The sequence below is a fragment of the Anolis sagrei genome, chromosome 2 (genome assembly GCF_037176765.1).
Source record: "Anolis sagrei isolate rAnoSag1 chromosome 2, rAnoSag1.mat, whole genome shotgun sequence".
NCBI lineage: Eukaryota > Metazoa > Chordata > Lepidosauria > Squamata > Dactyloidae > Anolis > Anolis sagrei.
This window is the reverse complement of record NC_090022.1, coordinates 14732233-14756935: the sequence shown is the minus strand read 5'-3', so window position 1 is coordinate 14756935 and position 24703 is coordinate 14732233. Positions and strand designations below refer to the sequence as shown.

The following is a 24703-nucleotide window of genomic DNA, read 5'->3' as shown; positions in this document are numbered from 1 at the left end:
GGCTCAAAGCTGCAGAGGGCGCCTCTTCCTTTCTAAGGGAGGAGAGAATTTCAGCATTGCATGCAACTAATTTAAAACAACAATGGTTGTGGTTGGATGGCCATCTGTTGGGGGTGCTCTGATTGTGCTTTTCGTAGTTGACCTGCATGGCACCATATGGTCACTTCCAAATATCTTACAACAACAGCAATAATAAATGTATTTCAGGCCTCTCCTTGCAGCTGGAGGTGGGGTACAACAGGGTTAAGATAGAGAGAGGAAACACAACAACAACGACAACAACAATGGTTAATGAGACAATCATTAATTTAATTAATTAATTAATCAATTAACTTTATTTATACCCCGCAAAATCTCCCGAAGGACTCGATGCGGCTAACAAAGGCCAAGGCCGCCAACAAACAACAACATACAAATACAACAGTAAAACTCATAAGCAAATAATAAAACATCAAGCAAAAACAATAAAACACTAAAAACAATGACACCATGACCAAACCAAACAATCATCATAAACATTGCATAAAAGTCTCCTTTGGGAGAGATAAAGCGGAGTATTATAATGATGATGATAATCTCTATAAATAAAAATGTAATGTTTGTTTGTGGGATTAACATAACTCAAAAACCACTGGATGAATTGACATGAAATTTGGACACAATATACCTAACAGTCCAACGACTGTCCATCACCCATAAACACACACAAAACACACCCATAAAAACACACAAAACCCCAGCAGAACAGACTTAAAAACCCAAAAAATACACCATATATACATATACACACACACTCATATACATATACACATGCACACATTCATACACACACACACGTATATACATGCACAAGCACACACAAATATACACATACATATACACATATATACATATACAAATGCACACATATATGCACACATACATATATGTCAGAATATGTTAAAGTATGTAATGTGTTTAAATTTAAAACTAACAAAATGAAGTTCAACAGGGACAAATGCAAGATACTCCACTTAGGCAGAAAAAACGAAATGCAAAGATACAGAATGGGGGACAATGCCTGGCTCGAGAGCAGTACGTGTGAAAAAGATCTTGGAGTCCTTATGGACAACAAGTTAAAGATGAGCCAACAATGTGATGTGGCGGCAAAAAAAGCCAATGGGAATTTGGCCTGCATCAATAGGAGCATAGTTTTTAGATCTAGGGAAGTCATGCTACCCCTCTATTCTGCTCTGGTTAGACCACACCTGGAATATTGTGTCCAGTTCTGGGCACCACAATTCAAGAGAGATATTGACAAGCTGGAATGTGTTCAGAGGAGGGCGACTAAAATGATCAAGGGTCTGGAGAACAAGCCCTATGAGGAGCGGCTTAAGGAGCTGGGCATGTTTAGCCTGAAGAAGAGAAGGCTGAGAGGAGATATGATAGCCATGTATAAATATGTGAGAGGAAGCCACAGGGAGGAGGGAGCAAGCTTGTTTTCTGCTTCCCTGGAGACTAGGACGCGGAACAATGGCTTTAAACTACAAGAAAGGAGATTCCATCTGAACATGAAGAAGAACTTCCTGACTATGAGAGCCGTTCAGCAGTGGAACTCTCTGCCTCAGAGTGTGGTGGAGGCTCCCTCTTTGGAAGCTTTTAAACAGGGGCTTGATGGCCATCTGTCAGGGGTGATTTGAATGCAATATTCCTGCTTCTTGGCAGAATGGGGTTGGACTGGATGGCCCATGAGGTCTCTTCCAACTCTTTGATTCTATGATTCTATGATTCATGTAGTTGTAATACGGATGCCACAAGGTTGTATTGCTGTGATGTTTCTGTTTGAGGCTGTGAGATAGTAGCCCTGAGATACTCTCTGAGCTGAGTTGTGAGAGAAATTAGGGAGTATCTGATATCTGCCAAGCAGCCAAGCAGCTGCAGGATTGTTTACTTTTCTACTTCCTTTGTTCTGCCTACTGAGTACTTCATGTCTTGTCACTTACTGGAATTGATGTGTTTTGAACTGCTCTAAGTAAATTGAACCTGCTTTGTAACCAGAAGTCTCCAGAGTCCATGATTTCTACCAAACCTGTGCAAAACTTCCGCTAATCGCGAACAATATATACATATACACATGCACACACAAATACATATCCACATACATACATATACACACAAATATGCATATAGATAAGCACACACATACGCAATATGCATGTACACATAAAAATACACAAATATATGCACACATATAAACACACACACACACATATATATATATATACGCAAACACGCATATATATACAATTATATACACACAAACAAAAAACACATATACACAGACTGGGCCACAGCAACGTGTGGCAGGGGACAGCTAGTAAATAATACTTACTTTACTTACTTACTTAGGCGATCCCTCGCTTTCCGAGGATGATTGTCTTCCAATATTCTTGTGGGTCCGTATGTGGCTGTGGAGCCCTATTCTTGCTCTGCATCTTCTTCCGCAGTGGTTTCCAGGTGGAAGGCGGTCTCGGCCGGGGTTAGCTTGACGCGCCTTCCTCTTGGCACGTTTCTCTTTTTCACCCTCCACTCATGCTTCCTCAAATTCTGCAGCACTGCTGGTCACAGCTGACCTCCAGCTGGAGCGGTCAAGGGCCAGGGCTTCCCAGTTCTCAGTGCCTATGCCAAAGTTTTTAAGGTTGGCTTTGAGCCCATCTTTAAATCTCTTTTCTTGCCCTCCAACATTCCGTTTTCCGTTCTTGAGTTCAGAGTAGAGCAGCTGTTTTGGGAGACGGTGGTCGGGCATCCGGACAACATGGCCGGTCCAGCGGAGTTGGTGACGGAGGACCATCGCTTCAATGCTGGTGGGCTTTGCTTCTTCCAGCATGCTGACGTTTGTCCGCTTGTCTTCCCAAGAGATTTGCAGGATTTTCCGGAGGCAGCGCTGATGGAATCGTTCCAGGAGTTGCATGTGACGTCTGTAGACAGTCCACGTCTCACAGGCATATAGCAGGGTTGGGAGGACAATAGCTTTATAAACAAGCACCTTGGTATCCCTACGGATGTCCCGGTCCTCAAACACTCTCTGCTTCATTCGGAAAAATGCTGCGCTTGCAGAGCTCAGGTGGTGTTGTATTTCGGTGTCGATGTTGACTTTGGTGGAGAGGTGGCTGCCAAGGTAGCGGAAATGATCAACATTTTCTAATGTTACACCATTAAGCTGTATCACTGGCATTGGAGAGGGGTTGGCTGGTGCCTGCTGGAAAAGCACCTTGGTTTTTTCAATGTTCAATGACAAGCCGAGCTTCTCGTATGCTTCTGCGAAGGTGTTTAGAGTGGCTTGTAGATCTTCTTCTGAAGGCGCACAGACGACATTGTCATCAGCATACTGGTAAATAATAATAATAATAATAATAATAATAATAATAATAATACCTTGGAAAAAGGAGACGGAGGGCCTGATTCTGGCAGCTCAAGAACAAGCCATTAGAACAAATGCCATCAAAGCCAGAATTGAAAAGTCGACAACAGATCCCAAGTGTAGACTCTGCAAGGAAGCAGATGAAACAATAGATCACATTCTCAGCTGCTGCAAGAAGTTCCGCAGACAGACTACAAGGAGAGGCATATCACCGTTGCTCAGATGATTCATTGGAACCTGTGCCACAAATACCATCTGCCTGCGACAAAGAACTGGTGGAATCACAAGCCCAAAAAAGTTATAGAAAATGAACACGTCAAACTCCTCTGGGACTTCCGAATTCAAACTGACAGAGTTTTGGAGCACAAGACTCCTGATCTCACAATCGTGTTAAAAAACCAAGTATGGATTGTCGAAGTTGCAATCCCAGGTGACAGCAGGATTGAAGAAAAACAACTGGAAAAGCTGACACGATATGACACGAACTGCAAAGACTCTGGCACAAGCCAGTCAATGTGGTCCCAGTGGTGGCCGGCACACTGGATGCAGTGCCTGCACTTAAACACAATAGGCGCTGACAAAATTACCATCTGCCAGCTGCAGAAGGCCACCTTACTGGGATCTGCACACATCATTCGCCGATACATCACACAGTCCTAGACACTTGGGAAGTGTCCGACGTGTGATCCAATACAACAGCCAGCAGAGTGATCTTGTCTGCTGTGGACTCATCTTGTTGTATTTCAAATAATAATAGTAGTAATAATAATAATAATAATAATAATAATAATAATAATAACTCAGCCGTTATCAGGACCTCAAAATCGAACTGCAAAGGCTCTGGCATACACCAGTACAGGTGGTCCCAATGGTCATCGGCACACTGGGTGAAGTGCCAAAAGATCTCAGCCGGCATTTGGAAACAATAAACATTGACAAAATCACGATCTGTCAACTGCAAAAGGCCACCTTACTTGGATCTAGATGCTTGGGAAGTGTTCAACTTGTGATTTTGTGATATGAATTCCAGCATATAGATCTCGGTTGTGGTGACACACTGTGTTTTTGTGTCAGTAAAATAATAATAATAATAATAATAATAATAATAATAATAATAGGATCTGCACACATCATTCAAAAATATATCACACAGTCCTACACACTTGGAAGCGTTTGACTTATGATTTTGTGATACGAAATCCTCCATATAGATCTCGTTTGCTGTGACATACTGTGTTTTTGTAAAATAACAACAACAACTTTGGGAGACTAAACAAGGTCTTACAAAAGGCTCCTTTCCCATTACAACTCTTGTGTTTGGCAATGGGAGCTAATAATAACAACAACAACTACTACTGCTGCTGCTGCTGCTACTTTGGGGCCGCAGACCTTATTTTAGGTTTCGCGGCCCACCAGTGGGCCGTGGCCCACAGGTTGGGAACCACTGGTCTAAAGAGATGAAAAGAGTGGAGTTGTCAATCAAGTATAAGCATCTGCTCTCTTTCAAATATAACCTCTGGAAACTACAAAATATCTTAGAATAGAGGATGTAACTTTTTGAGCCAATTTGGCAGGGTTTCCTATTCAGTAGAAGTAAACAAGACAGTTAAGCACACATTGTTCCCTTGAAAGTAACACTGGCAACAATTTGATGCCACAAATCACAGTATAACAACAATATAAAACCATAAATACACAATAATTTAAAAACAACAATATTAGTTAAACTATCATATAGCCGTTTCCATTATTATCACAATCATATGGTCCAGTTCAATGTCCAAAGTGCCGTTATGCCTGCTAGCCAAAGGCCTGGTTCCAAAACCATGATTTCAGTTTTTTTCCTAAAGGAAAGAGGGAGGACGCCGATCTAATCTCGCTGGGGAGAGAGTTCCACAAGTGTGTTGTGACTCAGCTTGACTCTGAGTCTGAAGCTGAGCTCTGTGAGCCAGAATTCCTACAGGATGAGGATGATGAGTTACAGATTTCTGTACATGCTTCAGACAGGCCTGATGGTGGGGCTGCTGAAAGGGAAACAGTAAGTCAGTTCCCAGGGGAAAAGAATGTTAATGAGACTGATAATGAGAGTGAATTCCCACACGGCCAGGTGGAGACGTATTTGCCTTCCCACAATGATCCGGTCCAGCTGGACCAAGATAGCCTTGAAGATAATGAATTAATGAGCAGGTAAGATCGTCTCCAATTAAGGCTCCGGAGAAGCATTTGCTTGGCCAGCAAGTGAGAAGCCAAGGAGGCCAAGGGTCAACGCAATGCGTTCATGTCTGCAAAGGGTATTTAGCCTTGTAGCTGACAAGCAAGGGCTGTCAGTCCAATGTAGCTCTTCTCATGCAAACTTCTGTAGATTGACTTTGGCTTTTAGCAGCACGCTTCTGGCTTCCTGAGTCTGGGATTTGGGCCATGTTTTCAACTGTTTTCCATGGACTCTTGTTTGACCATTGCTAAAGGATTATGCTTCATGTTTTTGCCTTTGGATCTTGGGAACTGTGACTTTGCATTTAAGCCTTATGATCTGCCTATGGATTTTATGCATTTCATATACTCTGTTTTGATTTTGCCTTTTTCTCAATAAACTGCAAAATCTACAGCTTTGGTGTGGTGGTGTCTGGAGCAATGTGAAACCTACCCTGAGTTGCAACAAAGCGGGGGGGGGGGTCACCACCGAGAAGGCCCTGTCTCTTGTCCCCACCAAACGCGTTTGCGAGGCACAATCGTCGGTATAGATGAAACTCTCTATCTGTTCTGATAGTGACTGATCATTTATTTATCTATTTATTTACAGTATTTATATTCCGCCCTTCTCACCCTGCAGGGGACTCAGGGCGGATTACAATGCACATATACATGGCAAACATTCAATGCCATTAGGCACACAACATTTATAGAACTTTGCAGCCCAAAAGACAGTTACATCTGTCAAGTAGGAAATTTGGGCACTGCTTATGTGGGGAGGCTAATTTAACTAATTTACGATGTCATAAAAATCTCCAGCAAGCGCGCAAAGAATGAGGAAGTACATCAGTGTCACAAATGAACAGTGAAGCAACAGCTCCTCTGGTGGCCAGAATAACCTAGAATCATAGAATCATAGAATCAAAGAGTTGGAAGAGACCTCATGGGCCATCCAGTCCAACCGCCTGCCAAGAAGCAGGAATATTGCATTCAAATCACCCCTGACAAATGGCCATCCAGCCTCTGCTTAAAAGCTTCCAAAGAAGGAGCCTCCACCACACTCCAGGGCAGAGAGTTCCACTGCTGAACGGCTCTCACAGTCAGGAAGTTCTTCCTAATGTTCAGATGGAATCTCCTCTCTTGTAGTTTGAAGCCATTGTTCCGTGTCCTAGTCTCCAAGGAAGCAGCAAACAAGCTTGCTCCCTCCTCCCTGTGGCTTCCTCTCACATATTTATACATGGCTATCATATCTCCTCTTAGCCTTCTCTTCTTCAGGCTAAACATGCCCAGTTCCCTAAGCCGCTCCTCATAGGGCTTGTTCTCCAGACCCTTGATCATTTTAGTCGCCCTCCTCTGGACACATTCCAGCTTGTCAATATCTCTCTTGAATTGTGGTGCCCAGAATTGGACACAATATTCCAGATGTGGTCTAACCAAAGCAGAATAGAGGGGTAGCATTACTTCCTTAGAGCTAGACACTATGCTCCTATTGATGCAGGCCAAAATCCCATTGGCTTTTTTTGCCGCCACATCACATTGTTGGCTCATGTTTAACTTGTTGTCCACGAGGACTCCAAGATCTTTTTCACACGTACTGCTCTTGAGCCAGGCGTCCCCCATTCTGTATCTTTGCATTTCATTTTTTCTGCCAAAGTGGAGTATCTTGCATTTGTCACTGTTGAACTTCATTTTGTTAGTTTTGGCCCATCTCTCTAATCTGTCAAGATCGTTTTGAATTCTGCTCCTGTCCTCTGGACTATTGGCTATCCCTCCCAATTTGGTGTCGTCTGCAAACTTGATGATCATGCCTTCTAGCCCTTCATCTAAGTCATTAATAAAGATGTTGAACAGGACCGGGCCCAGGACGGAACCCTGCGGCACTCCGCTCGTCACTTCTTTCCAAGATGAAGAAGAAGCATTAGTGAGCACTCTCTGTGTTCATCCACTTAACCAATTACAGATCCACCTCACCGTATTTTTGCCTAGCCCACATTGGACTAGTTTCCTTGCCAGAAGGTCATGGGGGACCTTGTCGAAGGCCTTACTGAAATCCAGGTACGCTACATCCACGGCATTCCCCGCATCTACCCAGCTTGTAGCTCTATCGAAGAAAGAGATCAGATTAGTCTGGCATGACTTGTTTTTGATAAATCCATGTTGACTATTAGCGATGACTGCATTTGTTTCTAAGTGTTTGCAGACCGCTTCCTTAACAATCTTTTCCAGAATCTTGCCCGGTATCGACGTGAGGCTGACCGGACGGTAGTTGTTTGGGTCGTCCTTTTTTCCCTTCTTGAAGATTGGGACCACATTGGCCCTCCTCCAATCTGCTGGAACTTCTCCCGTTCTCCGAGAACTCTCAAAGATGGTTGCCAATGGTTCCGAAATGACTTCCGCTAGTTCCTTCAATACTCTTGGGTGTAGTTGATCTGGCCCTGGGGACTTGAACTCATTAAGAGCGGCCAGGTATTCCTGGACGACTTCTTTCCCAATTTGGGGTTGGATGTCCTCCAATCCCTCATCCACTCCATCTTGCTGAGGTTGAAGACTCTCTTTTTGTGAGAAGACCGAGGCAAAGAAGGCATAATTAGTTCTGCCTTTTCCCTATCCCCTGTCAGCATTGCCCCATCTTCTCCTCGAAGAGGTCCTATCGCCTCCTTGTTTTTCCTTTTTCTACTGACATAAGAATAGAAGCCCTTTTTATTGTTTTTAATGTCCCTGGCAAGTCTGAGCTCATTTTTTGCTTTAGCTTTGCGGACCTTTTCCCTACAGGTGTTGGCTATTTGTTTGAATTCTTCTTTGGTGATTTCTCCCTTTTTCCACTTCTTGTGCATGTCTCTTTTGTGTCTTAGCACAGTTAGAAGTTCTTTGGACATCCATTCTGGCTTCTTTGCACTTGTCCTATTTTTTCTCTTTGTTGGCACGGTTTGCAATTGCGCCTTGAGTATTTCACTCTTGAGAAATTCCCATCCATCCGTAGCTCCCTTGTCTTTTAGTATCTGTGTCCACGGAATGCTGCTCAGCGTTTCCTTCATTTTTTGGAAATCAGCTCTCCTAAAGTCCAAAATGCGGGTTTGACTTGTCTTAGTTTCGGCCTTCCTTTGTACCTCAAATTGCAGGAGCACATGGTCACTTGCCCCTAAGGATCCTACCACTTCGACCGCATCGATCAGGTCCTCCGCATTTGTTATGATGAGATCAAGAGTAGCCAATCCCCTTGTTGCCTCTTCTACCTTCTGGACCATGAAATTGTCTGCAAGGCAAGCGAGGAATTTGTTGGACCTTGTACTCTTGGCCGAGTTTGTTTTCCAGCAAATATCGGGATAGTTGAAATCGCCCATGACTACTACATCTCTTTTCTGTGCCTGTTTGGTCAACTGTTGGCAGAAGACTTCATCAAGATCTTCCTCCTGGCTTGGGGGTCTGTAGTAGACGCCTACAACGACATCTTTTTGAGTCCCAGTTCCCTTGATTCTTATCCAGATGATTTCAAGCTGGTTTCCCAGATTGCTGTCTTGAATTTCTTCTGCAGCATAAGAGTTTTTGACATATAAGGCTACTCCGCCTCCTCTCCCCTTTGTTCGGTTTCTGTGAAAGAGGTTATACCCCTCGATATCTACATTCCAGCGATAGGAGTCATCCCACCAGGTTTCAGTGATGGCTATGATATCATATTTGTGGTGTTGTGCTAGAAGTTGGAGTTCGTCTTGTTTATTTCCCATGCTCTGTGCATTAGTGTAAAGACATGTGAGCCCCTGGGATCTTCCCTTGAGCTGTTTAATTGGGATTATTGTGCTTTTGGAACTTGGTCCTTGTTGTGTTTGTGCAGCCCTCCGTTTAGCCTTCTGGCGATTCCCAGACATTATGGGTAAAGTAGTGTTCGCAAGGCTGTTGTCCCCCTCCCCCGGTGGACCTAGTTTAAAGTGCGTCTAATGAGGTTTGCGAGTCTGTGAGCAAAAAGGTGTTTTCCTACTTGTGTGAGATGCACCCCATACCTTGCCAGTAGGCCATCCTCCTGGAAAAGCAGGCCATGGTCGAGGAAGCCAAAGCGTTCCTCCTGACACCATTTTCTAAGCCAGTCATTGACCTGTAGTATTTTTCTGGCTCTTGTGGAATCTCATGAAAAGCTGGAATTTTAAATAGCCTCTGTGTGTCTGTCTATGTTTTGTGTCTATGGCATTGAATATTTGCCATGTATATGTACATTGTAATCCACTCTGAGAAGGGTGGAATATAAGCACTGTAAGTAAGTAATCTTTCTATGCTCAACTCCTGATGAGATTTTCCTCTTTTTCATCATGCAGATACATCCTGAACAAATTTTGTGCCAGTTCTGCCGTAGGGATGCCCTAAGTCTGAAATAACATGTACAAAGCTACAACAACAAAGGAATAAGCAAGAAAAAAATTAAAAGTCATGCACGTGGGAACTAAAAGGGAAAAAGAAAGTTTGTGACATCAAAAGAGGGGTTTGGAAAAGGAACCAGAGAGGCTACAGAAATAATTGAGACTGAGAAGAAGAATTCCTGTTCAGTTGAAAGGTGAATTATTTTGTGAACTTCTGACAAAGTATGTGAATTATAAATCACAAACAATGGAATATCTTCTACAACCCTATCCCAGGGACCAGAAAGTGGATGAACTATATAACTGTTTAGATTGTGGGAAATGCTTAAGATGGAGAAGTGTTCTTGATATACATCAGATAAGTCACACAAGAGAAAAGCCATATAAATGCATGGAATGTGAAGGGAGCCTCAGTCCGAGTGAGACACTGCCATCCCATCAAAGGACCCACACAGGACAGAAGCCGTATAAATGTATAGAATGTGGGAAGAGCTTTAGTCGGAGTGAGACAGTGCGTTCCCATCAAAGGACCCACACAGGACAGAAGCCGTATAAATGTATAGAATGTGGGAAGAGCTTTAGTCGGAGTGAGACAGTGCGTTCCCATCAAAGGACCCACACAGGGGAGAAGCCGTATAACTGCATGGAATGTGGAAAGAACTTCAGTCAGAGTGGACATCTGCAGTCCCATCAAAGGACCAACACAGGGGAGAGGCCATATAACTGCATGGAATGTGGAAAGAACTTCATTCGAAGTGACACATTGCGTTATCATCAAAGGACCCACACAGGGGAGAAGCCGTATAAATGCATGGAATGTGGAGAGAGCTTCATTCAGAGTGACACACTACGATCGCATCAAAGGATCCACACAGGGGAAAAGCCATATAAATGCATGGAATGTGGAAAGAGCTTTAGTCAGAGTGAAACACTGCGATTCCATCACAGGACCCACACAGGACAGAAGCCATATAAATGCATGGAATGTGGAAAAAGCTTTAGTCGGAGTGACACACTGCGTTCCCATCAAAGGACACACACAGGGGAGAAGCCATATAATTGCATGGAATGTGGAAAGAGCTTTAGTCAAAATGGACATCTGCATTCCCATCAAAGGACCCACACAGGGGAGAAGCCATATAACTGTATGGAATGTGGAAAGAACTTCAGTCAGAGTGGACACCTACATTCCCATCAAAAGACCCACACAGGGGAAAAGCTGTATAATTCCATGGAATGTGGAGAGACCTTCAATCCAAGTGACACATTGCGATCCCATGAAAGGTCCTACACAGTAGAGAAGCCATATAAATGCATGGAATGTGGAAAGAGCTTTAGTCGGAGTGACTGTCTGCATTCTCATCAAAGGACTCACACAGGGGAGAAGCCATATAACTGCACGGAATGCGGAAAGAACTTCTCTCAGAGTGGACATCTGCGTTCCCATCAAAGAATCCACACTGGGGAGAAGCCATATACCTGCATGGAGTGTGGAAAGAGCTTCAGTCAGAGTAGCAGGCTGCATTCTCATCAAAGGACCCACATAGGGGAGAATCCGTATAAATGTATGGAATGTGGAAAGAGCTTCTCTCAGAGTGGACATCTGCGTTCCCATCAAAGGATCCACACAAGGGAGAAGCCATATAAATGCATGGAATGTGGAGAGACCTTTAGTCAGAGTGCCAATCTGCGTTCCCATGAAAGGACCCACACAGGAGAGAGGCCATATAAATGTATAGAATGTGGAAAGAGCTTCTCCCAGAGTGGCAAACTGCGTTCCCATCAAAGGACCCACACAGGGGAGAAGCCATACATATGCATTGAATGCGGAAAGAGTTTCAGTCAGAGTGGAAATCTGTGTTCCCATCAAAGGACCCATACTGGGGAGAAGCCATATGAATGCATGGAATGTGGAAAAAGTTTCAGTCAGAGTGGCAGACTGCGTTCCCATCAAAGGATCCACACAGAGGAAAGCCATATAAGTGCATGGATTGTGGAGAAAGCTTCAATCACAGTGGCATACTGTGTTCCCCTCAAAGGACCCACACAGGGGAGAAACCACATAAATGCATTGAATTTGGGGAAAGATTCAGGGATGGAGGACCAGGCATTAGGCATCAATGAATTCACAGAGGGCTAGCAGAGTGCTCCTTATGACTTTCTAAAATGTCCCAAAATGAAACTGTACATTTTCACAAAGAAGTCTCCTCTCCCTTCCCAAATATAGAAAGGGAGGACAGAGGGAGGGATAGAGCCCATTGATAACATTCCATCACTACTTGTAGCAACAAGTCCATTGGGGGCCCTTCTACACATCCATATAACCCAGAATATCAAGGCAGAAAATCCCACAATATCTGCTTTGAACTGGGTTATCTGAGCCCACACTGCTATATATCCCAATTCAAAGCAGATAATGTGGGATGTTATTCAACTGTGTGGAAGCGGCCTAGGATACAAAGCAGCTGTCTTTAAACACACAAGGAACTAGGAAAATGTTCATGGATAATAAAACAAATATACCATACTTCATTGCATAATAGTCACAATTTCCCCCTTTTCTTTCTTCAAAAAGTGGGGAGCAACTATTACATGAGAAAAAAAACTTGGAGGGATTTATTTATTTATTTATTTATTTATTTGCTATACTTGTATACCGCCGTTTCTCAGCCTAGCCGGCGACTCAATGCGGTTTACAACAACTTATAACAAACAACAGTATACAGTTTAAAAGCATAAAAACATAATCCACAATACATATATCAATAAACAATCCAATTCATCTCTTGACTAAAATCGTGATCCAGTTTCGTCGTCCAGATTGCCAGTCCTTCAATCATTACACTTATTGCACTGAGTTAACCGAACGCCTGCTCGAACATCCACGTTTTTAGTCTTTTCCTGAATACCATCAATGAGGGAGCTGATCTTACCTCCATGGGAAGGGCGTTCCATAGCCGCGGGGCCACCACAGAAAAGGCCCTGTCTCTCGTCCCCGCCAGCCGCACCTGTGAAGCAGGCGGGATAGAGAGTAGCCCCCCCCCCCCCAGAAGATCTTAGGGTCCTGGTGGGCTGATAGGCCGAGATACGTTCAGATAGGTAAGTTGGGCCAGAACCGTTTAGGGCTTTAAAGGCCAATGCCAGCACTTTGAATTGAGCCCGGTAGCAAATCGGCAGCCAGTGGAGCTGGTGCAGCAGAGGAGTTGTATGCTCCCTGCGCTCCGCTCCTGTTAGTATCATGGCTGCCGAGCGTTGGACTAATTGGAGCTTCCGGGCCGTCTTCAAAGGCAACCCCACGTAGAGAGCGTTGCAGTAGTCTAAACGGGATGTAACCAGAGCGTGGACTACCATGGCCAAGTCAGACTTCCCAAGGTACGGGCGCAGTTGGCGCACGAGTTTTAACTGTGTGAATGCTCCCCTGGTCACTGCCGAAACCTGGGGTTCCAGGCTCAACGATGAGTCCAGGATCACACCCAAACTGCGAACCTGCGTCTTCAGGGGGAGTGCGACCCCATCCAACACAGGCTGTAACCCTATACCCTGTTCGTTCGGATTTTTTGCTTTACAAATTTTTATTTTATTTTCACAGTTTTATGACATAGAGGAAAAGGGGGGAAAGGAAGAAAAAAGGGACAGGAGACAGTGAAAAAAATGATTTGTTGGTTATGGAGTTTTGTTAGTAAATTAAATCTGCACAGAAGTCTATTGGGAGGGAATTGTTATACATATTCTGTAACAGATAAAGGAATTCCACCTACAATGCCATCTATTCCAAAAACAAGTGTATTCTTGTCATCTGGCATTCACTCTAGTCCTCTGTCTTCTTGTGTTTTCCCATCTTTTTCTTCTCCTCTGAGCCTGTATAATAAGTGTTCCTTCAAATATTTTATCGGTTTCTTTCCAAATGTTCAGGAGGGAGCTCCTTTCCTGTCATTTGAACCCATGGCTCCATTGAGTCCTAGTCTCTAGGGCAGCAGAAAACAAGCCTGCTCCCTCTTCTTTCTGACCTCCTTTCACATATTTAAACATGGGCCCTTCCACACAGCCCTATATCCCAGAATATCAAGGCAGAAAAGTCCACATTATCTGAGTGTGGATTCAAATAACCCAGTTCAAAGCAGATATTGTGGGGTTTTCTGCCTTGATATTGAAGAAAGGAGATTCCATCTGAACATTAGGAGGAACTTCCAGTCCAACCCCCTGCCAAGAAGCAGGGAAATCGCATTCAAAGCACCTCTGACAGATGGCCATCCAGCCTCTGCTTAAAAGCCTTCAAAGAAGGAACATCCACCACACTCCGGGTCAGAGAGTTCCACTGCTGAACAGCTCTCACAGTTAGGAAGTTCTTCCTAATGTTCAGGTGGAATCTCCTTTCTTGTAGTTTGAAGCCATTGCTCCGCGTCCTAGTCTCCAGGGCAGCAAAAAAACAAGTTTGCTCCCTCCTCCTTATGACTTCCCCTCATATATTTATACATGACTATCATGTCCTCTTTCAGTCTTCTCTTCTGCAGGCTCAACATGCCCAGCTCTCTTCGTAGATCATCTATCAAGGCAACCAATGCTATCTGTGTTCATAGTTGGGCTTGAAACCAGATTGAAAAGGATCCAGATAATCGGTTTCATCCAAGAAACTTTGGAGCTGAGAGGCAAACTTCTCTATAACTTTGCCCAGAAAGGGGAGATTTTAAACTGGTCGTAAGTTGTCTAATTGAGTGGGATCCAATGCTGGTTCCTTTAATAAAGATCTTACTACTGCCTCCTTGAAGATAGCTGGCATTACACCATCAAGGAGGTGTTCACCAGGACCTTCATCCACTCTACCAGTCCCCTGCTGCTCTGTTTGATTAGCCAGAATGGGCAAGGGTCCAGAGAACAAGTGGTTGCTCTCATTTCTCCCAATATCTTTTTCACAGCTGTACAAGTTGAAACAAATCTATTAAAATAGGACAAGAAGATGCCACAGTTGCATCCACAGAGATTGCATTAATACTGACATCTAAGTTGGAACGGATCTGAGCAACTTAGTCTGCAAAAAGCCTTCGCAGGGGGGACTCAGGGCAGCTTCCAGCCAGCAACAATTTGATGCCTCCATGTGCACATAATAAAATACATAATAAAATCCAATAATTACAGTTAAACACATACAGTTAAACACATTAAGTCAAATTCAATTAAAATCTGTTAAAATATAACAGCTTGGTGGCCTTATCTAAGCCAACTTCTGTGGTTAGAGACTCCATCAAGCTTGTCTATAGTCCATGTCCATTGTCCATTTCCGTTGTCATTGTCAACATGATTACCCAAAGACCTGCTCCCACATCCATGTTTTTAACTTCTTTCTGAAGGAAAGGAGAGACGTAGATAACCTAATTTCAACGGGGAGTGAATTCCACAGGTGGGAATTCCAATGCTGCTCTAGTCTCTGTTTCACTTGCTTCATTCCTGCCAGCTCCCTGGAATACCAGGGAGCCTATTTGGCTTTGCTGTGTGTTCTGTTGTGCGCTGGGCCTGTAACAGCTGTACTTTTCTATAGGACGTATACTTTAAGCCCAGCAGGAAGCCAGGGGCGCCTCAAAGAGAGGTTCTCAGGGATTTTTCTGAAGTGATGGTCTTTAGAGTCTTTAATGATGCAACAAAGTCTTTATTATGGAACAAACAACAAATCTTCAATGGTTCAAACAACACTTCAAGGCTTTCTTAGTCTAGTCCTCAATGGACTGGTACCTGACTTTGACTAACTAAACTTTCTCTGTAGGAAAACCCTTTTTAACCTCTCCCAGGCTGCTTTCTATCTATGCCTCATCGGTTTGGGACCTACTACCGATTCCAAATGCGTCTGGGTATCGAGTAGACCTACCAGCCGAGGCTTGAAGATATTTCAGCTGGAGTTCCATGGATCTGTAATGCTGTCCTCCCTTCAACAATTCTTAGAAACTTCAGGGCTGTTCCCTCTGATGCTGTGAGGCTGTGAGCTCTCCGCAGAGCTTTTGGGACCTTTCTCCTGGAATTTCTGCTTCTGTATCCCCAGATGTTATTTTTCCCTGGATTCTCCTTTTTCCCTGGATGGTTATTGAGAAAGGAAGCTTTTCTACTGGACAAGCTGGTCTACGTCCTATAGCTTAGCTACCTTGTGTGAGATTGGCCAAAAAATGGCTCCTTTCCTTCCCAGAGCCCAGAACAAGGGGTGGAACCAAAGCTTAATTATGACGGACAGGAGGCCTGTCATATGACAGCAAAACAGATAACAGAAAGAAAACAAAGTTGGAATCCCTGGTACAGCAGTACCAGCACACTGTGTGTTAACTGTTCCAGCAACCTCCATGTTCCCGAGGTCTGCTAGAGCTTCGACAAGGTCTAAAGTGTGTCCAGCACTATGGGTGGGGCCAGAAACCATTTTGGACAGACCCATGGCCATCATATTTATAATATTTATATTATAATGTAATACAATATAATACTAATAATAATATGATATTATAATTATATATTTTATATTACATGTAATATTACTAATAATATTACAATATAATGGCATAGTACAATAGAGTAATATATAATATATTGTATATACATAAATTATAATGTATAATGTACTACAATATAATACTACTAATAATAATATGATATTTTAATTATATATTTTATATTTGTTGTTGTTGTTGCTCATTTGTTCAGTCATCTCCGACACTTCGTGACCTCATGGACCAGCTCCCTGTCGGCCGTCACCACCCAGTTCCTTCAAGGTCAGTCCAGTCACTTCAAGGATGCCATCCATCCATCTTGCCCTTGGTCGGCCCCTCTTCCTTTTGCCTTCCACTTTCCCCAGCATCACTGTCTTCTCTAGGCTTTTCTGTCTCCTCATGATGTGGCCAAAGGACTTCAACTTTGTCTCTAGTATCTTTCCCTCCAGTGAGCAGTCGGGCTTTATTTCCTGGAGGATGGACTGGTTGGATCTTCTCACAGTCCAAGGCACTCTCAGAACTTTCCTCCAACACCACAGTTCAAAAGCATCGATCTTCCTTCGCTCAGCCTTCCCTAAGGTCCAGCTCTCACATCCGTAGGTTACTACAGGGAATACCATGGCTTTGACTAGGCAATGGATCTTTGTTGCCAGTCTGATGTCTCTACTCTTCACTATTTTATCGAGACTGGACATTGCTCTCCTCCCAAGAAGTAAGCGTCTTCTGATTTCCTGGCCACAGTCTGCATCTGCAGTAATCTTTGCGCCTAAAAATACAAAGTCTGTCACAGCCTCCACATTTTCTCCCTCTATTTTCCAGTTGTCAATCATTCTTGTTGCTATAATCTTGTTTTTTTTTTAATGTTTAGCTGCAACCCAGCTTTTGCGCTTTCTTCTTTCACCTTGATTAGAAGGCTCCTCAGCTCCTCCTTGCTTTCGGCCATCAGAGTGGTGTCATCTGCATATCTGAGGTTGTTAATGTTTCTTCCAGCAATTTTCACCCCAGCTTTGCATTCATCCAGCCCCGCACATCGCATGATGTGTTCTGCATACAAGTTAAAAAGGTTGGGTGAGAGGATGCAGCCTTGCCGTACGCCTTTCCCAATCTTGAACCCGTCTGTTGTTCCGTGGTCAGTTCTGACTGTTGCTACTTGGTCCTTGTACAGATTCCTCAGGAGAGAGACAAGGTGGCTTGGGATGCCCTTCCCACCAAGAACTTGCCACAATTTATTATGATCCACACAGTCAAAGGCTTTAGAATAGTCAATGAAGCAGAAGTAGATGTTTTTCTGAAACTCCCTGCCTTTCTCCATTATCCAGCGGATATTGGCAATCCGGTCTCTCGTTCCTCTGCCTTTTCTAAACCCAGCTTGAACATCTGGCAACTCTCGCTCCATGTATTGCTGGAGTCTTCCTTGCAGGATCTTGAGCATTACCTTACTGGCATGAGAAATAAGGGCCACTGTACGGAAGTTGGAGCAGTCTTTTGCATTTCCCTTTTTTGGTATGGGGATATAAGTTGATTTTTTCCAGTCTGATGGCCATTCTTGTGTTTTCCATATTTGCTGGCATATGGCATGCATCACCTTGACAGCATCATCTTTTAAGATTTTAAACAGTTCAGCTGGGATTCCGTCGTCTCCTGCTGCCTTGTTGTTAGCAATGCTTCTTAAGGCCCATCCCACCTCACTCCTCAGGATGTCTGGTTCTAATTCACTCACCACACCGTCAAAGCTATCCTCGATATTATTATCCTTCCTATACAGATCTTCTGTATAATCTCACCACCTTCTCTTGATCTCTTCAGCTTCTCTTAGGTCCCTGCCATCTTTGTTTCTTATCATACCAATTTATAGTACAATAGGGTAATATATATATATACTATAATATAATATATATGTTGTATATACATACAATATTTATAATATTATAATTTAATACAATATAATAATACTACTAATAATATGATATAATTATATATTTTATATTACATGTAATAATACTAATAATATTACAATATCATGGTATAGTACAATAGAGTAATATATAATACTGATATTATACTATGCTAATAATATATTTTATGTATATACCTTGTAAGCCCATCAGGGTGAGAAGGGCGGCATATAAATGTGGTAAATAAATACAATAAGCCAATGGCTGGCCCCTGGGAGTTTCCTCCGCCTCTTGGGATGCTTTCAGGGAGGGCGGGGGAGGAGGGAGGGAGAGGCAGGGTGACGTCACCAAGGAGGCGGGTCCTCATGGCTCCTAGGCGTTGGGCTCCACGCTCCACTTCGGACGTCACTTCCGGGGGCGGGGCGAGGAAGGTCTCTCTGAGACAGGAAGAGGAAGCATTTGGAGAGAAGCAGGAGGAAGGTAAGGCGGAGGGAGCGTGTGGGGGCCCAAGCCTTCTTTCCTCTGGGAAGGAGGGCCTTGGGGTGTCTCTGTGTGTCTTTTGGGAGGATATTATAGGATGGAAAGGCTTTGCAGTGGTTCTCAACCTGGGGTCCCCAGATGTTTTTGGCCTTCAACTCCCAGAAACCCTAACAACTGGTAAACTGGCTGGGATTTCTGGGAGTTGTAGGCCAAAAACATCTGGGGAGCCCAGGTTGAGAACCACTGGGCTAGAGGAAGAGGAAGAGAGAGGGAGGCCTGCTTCTCCTTCCCAAGATTGAGGCTTCTCCTCCCTCTTTCAGTATTGAGGACAGGGCAGGCGTGTCCCCTCCTCTGGAGACTGGGACATAGAGCCTTTGATTCAAGCGGATTCAGGAAAAAAGAGGGTTGGGGGGGGACCCTAAGGGCCATCCAGTCCTACCCCCTTCTGCCATTCTTCCACACTTACAAAGTAGTCATGTTGTTCGGGATATATCTATATCTATCTATCTATCTATCTATATATATGCTCTGTGCATAATGAGTACTTTAAAAGCAAAAGAACAAATGAACGAAATTACACCAAATTTGGCAACAAAATGTCTCACTACACAAGGAGTGACCATCACTCAAAAAATAATGATTTTGTCATTTGGGAGTTGTAGTTGCTGGGATTTATAGTTCACCTACAATCAACGAGCATTCTGAACTCCATCAACGATGGAATTGAATCAAACCTGGCACACAGAACTCCCTTGACCAACAGGAAATATTGGAAGGGTTGGGTGGGCATTGACCTTGAGTTTGGGAGTTGTAGTCCACCTACATCCAGAGAGCACTGTGGACTCAAACAATGATGGATCTGGACCAAACTTATTCTTTATTATTATTATTTAAAAGTTTTGTATACCGGTCTTCTCACCTCTCTTGAGGGACTCAGATCGGTTTCCAACCATAATATCACGTACAATCAATAAAACATCATAATACATATTACAGTAAAACATTTATTTATTATTTAAACCTTGAATTTGGGAGTTGTAGTTCACCTACATCCAGGGATCCCTGACCAATCGATCACTGTGGACTCAAGCACAAGCACCCAATACGCCCAAATATGAACACAGTTGGAGTTTGGGGGAACTAGACCTTGACATTTGGGAGTTGTAGTTACTGGGATTTATAGTTCACCTACAATCAAAGAGCATTCTGAGCCCAGAATCAGGGCAAACTTCCCACACAGAACCCCCATGACCAACAGAAAATAATTAAGGCCATCCAATCCAACTCCCTTCATCAGGGCAAGAAAACGTAATCAAAGTCCTCCTGACAAAGAGCCATCCAGCCATAGATAGATATAGATAGATATGATTCACACACAGAGAGATATAGTATCATAGATTTGAAAGGGACCCCTAAAGAAGAACAATTATATGTGGAATGTTCCAGGGTGGGCAAACCAGACATTCTCCACATCAACACTGACCAAAAAACAACAAGAAATACTGTTTACTCACAAGCATAAAGGAATTACATATATTAGAAACCAACATTTTTTCATTACTTTATTTTCCAGATCAACAAACTGGGCCACAGCAACGCGTGGCAGGGGGCAGCTAGTCCAAAATATAATCTTCAAACTTATGAAGCATTATCATGTGCAAACTTGGAACAAGCTGAGCCAAAGGGTAGGAGCTAAACCAAATTATTCAAGTTCCAAGGAAGAAAATTCCAAATGAACATTAGGAACATTATCATCTGACTGTAAAAGATGTATGACACTGACAAAGTCTATCTTTGAAAGAGGTAAGTACCCTTTGATTGGAGATTTTTCAAAAAGAGATTGGATAACTGTCTCTCAAGGATGTTTTGGCTATAAACGCCTGCATTGGTGGGAGTTAGGCTTGATAAATGTAGGGATATTTTCAAACTATGCAATTCTGTAATTATATAAAAAACTTTGCCTTCATACACCTTTCTGTCTCTGCCTCATTTTTATTTCCCTGCATTTTCCATTTTCCATCTGGATTGCTGTTGTTCATTTGTTCAGTCGTTTCCGACTCATTGTGATTTTATGGACCAGTCCACGCCAGAGCTCCCTGTCGGTCGTCACCACCCCCAGCTCCTTCAAGGTCAATCCAGTCTATTCAAGGATACCATCCATCCATTTTGCCCTTGGTCGGCCCCTCTTCCTTTTGCCTTCCATTTTCCCCAGCATCAATGTCTTCTCTAAGCTTTCCTTCCTTCTCATGATGTGGCCAAAGTACTTCAACTTTGTCTCTAGTATCCTTCCCTCCAGTGAGCAGCCGGGCTTTATTTCCTGGAGGATGGACTGGTTGGATCTTCTCGCAGTCCAAGGCACTCTCAGAACTTTCCTCCAACACCAGAGTTCAAAAGCATCTATCTTCCTTTGCTCAGCCTTCCCTATGGTCAAGCTCTCACATCCATAGCTTACTACGGGGATACCATTGCTTTAACGATGCAGATCTTCATTGCCAGTGTGATGTCTCTTCACTATTTTATCGAGATTGGACATTGCTCTCCTCCCAAGAAGTAAGCAACTCCTGATTTCCTGGCTGCAGTCTGCTTCTGCAGTAATCTTTGCACCTAGAAATACAAAGTCTGTCACTGCCTCCACGTTTTCTCCCTCTATCTCCCAGTTGTCAATCATTTTTGTTGCCATAATCTTGGTTTTTTTGATGTTAGGGTTATCAGAGCACTTCCAACAGATGGCCATCCAGCCTCTGAGTAAAAGCCTCCAAAGAAGCAGCTTCCTCCACACTCCGAGGCAGAGAGTTCCAATGTTGAGCAGCTCTTCTTATGACCAGGAAGTTCTTCCTAATGTTCAGGTGAGATCTTCTTTCCAATCATTTATTTATTATTATTATTTATTATTTGCATTTATTGACCGCCCCTCTCAGCCCGAGGGCGACTTTGAACCCAAGGCTCCATTGAGCCCTAGTCGCCAGGGCAGCAAAAACCAAGCCTGCTCCCTCTTAGAATCATAGAATCCTAGAGTTGGAAGGGACCTTGTGGGCCATCCATTCCAACTCCATTCTGCCAAGAAGCAGGAAAATTGCATTCAAAGCAGTTGTTATGGACTTCGGCTCTCAGAAATCCCAGCTGTTAGGAATTGTGGGAGCTGAAGTCCAAAACATCTAGAGGAACACAGTTTGAGAAACACTGAGTTATAGGGTTCTGCAAAACACTCATGAATTGTGTTGCCCAGGATGGGACACAGGGTTATTCCAGGTGAGATCTGACCAACATAGAAGAGAGTGGGACTAGGAATCGCTTTAGTCTAGATCTCTCCCTCTCCTGTCTCCCATTTTTAGAGCCCCCCTCCATTCCCCAGGGGCTCCTTTCTTCCAGTGGAAACCCCCTCCCTTTTGACTTTCTCACAGTGGACACTCTCCCATTCATCCCAAGGAGAAATCATATAAAATGATGCTTAGATGGTATTTTTTTTAAAAAAACTGTTCCCCAAAAGTAATAAAAATGTATAAAACTCCAAAAATACATAAATATAAAACTCATAAAGGGCCCAGTATGTGATGGACGTGTAACAAGACCACAACATTCTAGAAACAAATCCAAGATCTTTTTAAAAATACAAATCAGCATCAAGCCAGAATTTATATTGCTAGGAATGTTGAATGATCAAATAAAAGAGAGAATAGGAGAACACTGCAGTATATGCCAACAGGAGCAAGAGTCCCTTATAGAGTCAACGGAAGAAAAAAGGGACACACTATACAAGATTGGAGAGTTGAAAATGTGTGAACTAAAAGAAATGGAGAAGTTGTTTTACTTTTTAAAAATTGTAAACACAGGTAGAATAATGTACATTTCAGTAACCATTTTAATTGTTCGATTGTGAAGAGAGTATGGTTTGGTTCTTTGTATTTTCATTTTACTCTATCAGTCTTCCTCATTTCAGATCCCACTTCTTATTTATTTATTTACCGTATTTATATACCGCCTTTCTCAGCTCGAAGGCAACTCAAGGCGGTTTAATTGATTTGGCCTATTGTATATTTGGTTCTCTTTTCGAGAATGGAGCATGAAATCTGCTAAATGTTGTTGTTTATTTTTTTGGCTTTTTCCAACTCTTTGTGACCTCATGGACCAGCCCACTCCAGAGTTCTCTGTTGCCCTTGGCCACCCCCAGCTCCTTCAAGGACAAGCCAGTCACTTCAAGGATTGTCACAAAGTCTGTCCCTGCCTCCACATTTCCTCCCTCTGTTTCTCCCTCTATTTGCCAGTTATCAATCAGTCTGGTTGCCATAATCTTGGGTTTTTTTTTAATGTTTAACTGCAAGCCAGCTTTTGCACTTTTATTCTTTCATCTTGGTTAGAAGGCTCCTCAACTCCTCCTTGCTTTTGGCCATCAAAATGGTATCATCTGTATATCTAAGGTTGTTAATGCTTCTTCCAACAATTTTAACTCCAGCCTTGGATTTGTCAAGCCTCGCACTTTGCATGATGGGTTCTGCATACAAGTTGAATAGGTAGGGTGAGAGTATACAGCCCTGCCGTATGCCTGTCCCAACCTTGAACCAGTTTGTTCCGTGGTCTGCGCTTACTGTTGCTACTGGGTCGTTATACAGATTCCTCAGGAGACAAACTAGTTGGCTTGTTATCCCCATACCACCAAGAACTTGCCACAATTTATTATGATCCACACAGTCAAAGGCTTTAGAATAGTCAATAAAACTGCCTTTTTCCATTATCCAGCTGATATTGGCAATTTGGTCTCTCGTTCCTCTACCTTTTCTAAACCCAGCTTGTACATCTAGCTACTCTCACTCCATGTATTACTGGAGTCTACCTTGCAGGATCTTGAGCATTACCTTACTGGCATGTGAAATAAGTGTCACTGTACGAAAGTTTGAGCATTCTTTAGTGTTTCTCTCTTTTGGTATGGAGGTATAAGTGGATTTTTTCCCAATCTGAGTTTTTCAATTTTTGCTGTCATATGACATACATCACCTTGACAGCATCATTTTTCAAGGTTTTAAACAGTTCAGCTGGGATTCATCGTCTCCTGCTTCTGTTATTAGCAGTGCTTCTTAAGGCCCATTCAACCTCACTCCTCAGGATGTCTGGTTCTAATTTACTCATCACATTATCAAAGGTATCCTTGATATTATTATCCTTCCTATACAAATCTTCTGTATAGTCTCACCACCGTCTCTTGATCTCTTCCGCTTCTGTTAGGTCCTTGTCATCTTTGTTTTTGATCGTGCTCATTTTTGCCTGAAATGTAAAAATGGACACTGGAGTGATGGTTTTATTTAGACTCAAATGTTGTTGTTGTTCATTCGTTCAGTCGTCTCCGACTCTTCGTGACCTCATGGACCAGCCCACGCCAGAGCTCCCTGTCGGCCGTTACCACCCTCAGCTCCCTCAAGGTCAGTCCAGTCACTTCAAGGATGCCATCCATCCATCTTGCCCTTGGTCGGCCCCTCTTCCTTTTGCCTTCCACTTTCCCCAGCATAAGTGACTCAAATGACAATAATAATAATAATAATAATAATAATAATAAGACATTATTTTTATTCCACCATCATCTCCCATAGACACTGGGACGGCTTACAAAATAGCACACAAGGATGTCATACATAAAATACATCAGCATGATAACAATAATACAATACACAAACCAGGTATATAAATTGGATAAAACAACCTCTATTAAAATAGAATCAGTTAAAAGATCCATGTAAACCTTGGGGTTCCCATCTTTCAGAGAAATACTTTCTCATCAGGTTGTTATTACTGTGTCCTGCGCTCTCTCTCCCCACTCCACCTAACAGGGGAAGCTTTGTACCACCATCTTCACAACCCAGAAGTCCCTTTCTCAAGGATAATCTCAAATTAAGTTTGTGGACACCCAAACTGTGGAAATGCCCTTTGAATAAAATTGATGAG

The 24703-nt window shown here is 43.1% G+C and overlaps 1 protein-coding gene across 1 annotated transcript in view; it reads left to right on the top strand.

Annotated features, from left to right (window-relative positions):
* The first annotated feature begins 10900 nt into the window (after positions 1-10900).
* LOC132765914 (zinc finger protein 665-like) overlaps positions 10901-24703 on the top strand; it is a 49018-nt gene continuing 35215 nt past the window's right edge. Inside the window, exon 1 of the mRNA XM_067465323.1 lies at positions 10901-11918. Coding sequence (XP_067321424.1) covers positions 10916-11918 — 1003 coding nt within the window. The 5' untranslated portion in view covers positions 10901-10915. The remainder of the gene's footprint in view (positions 11919-24703) is intronic.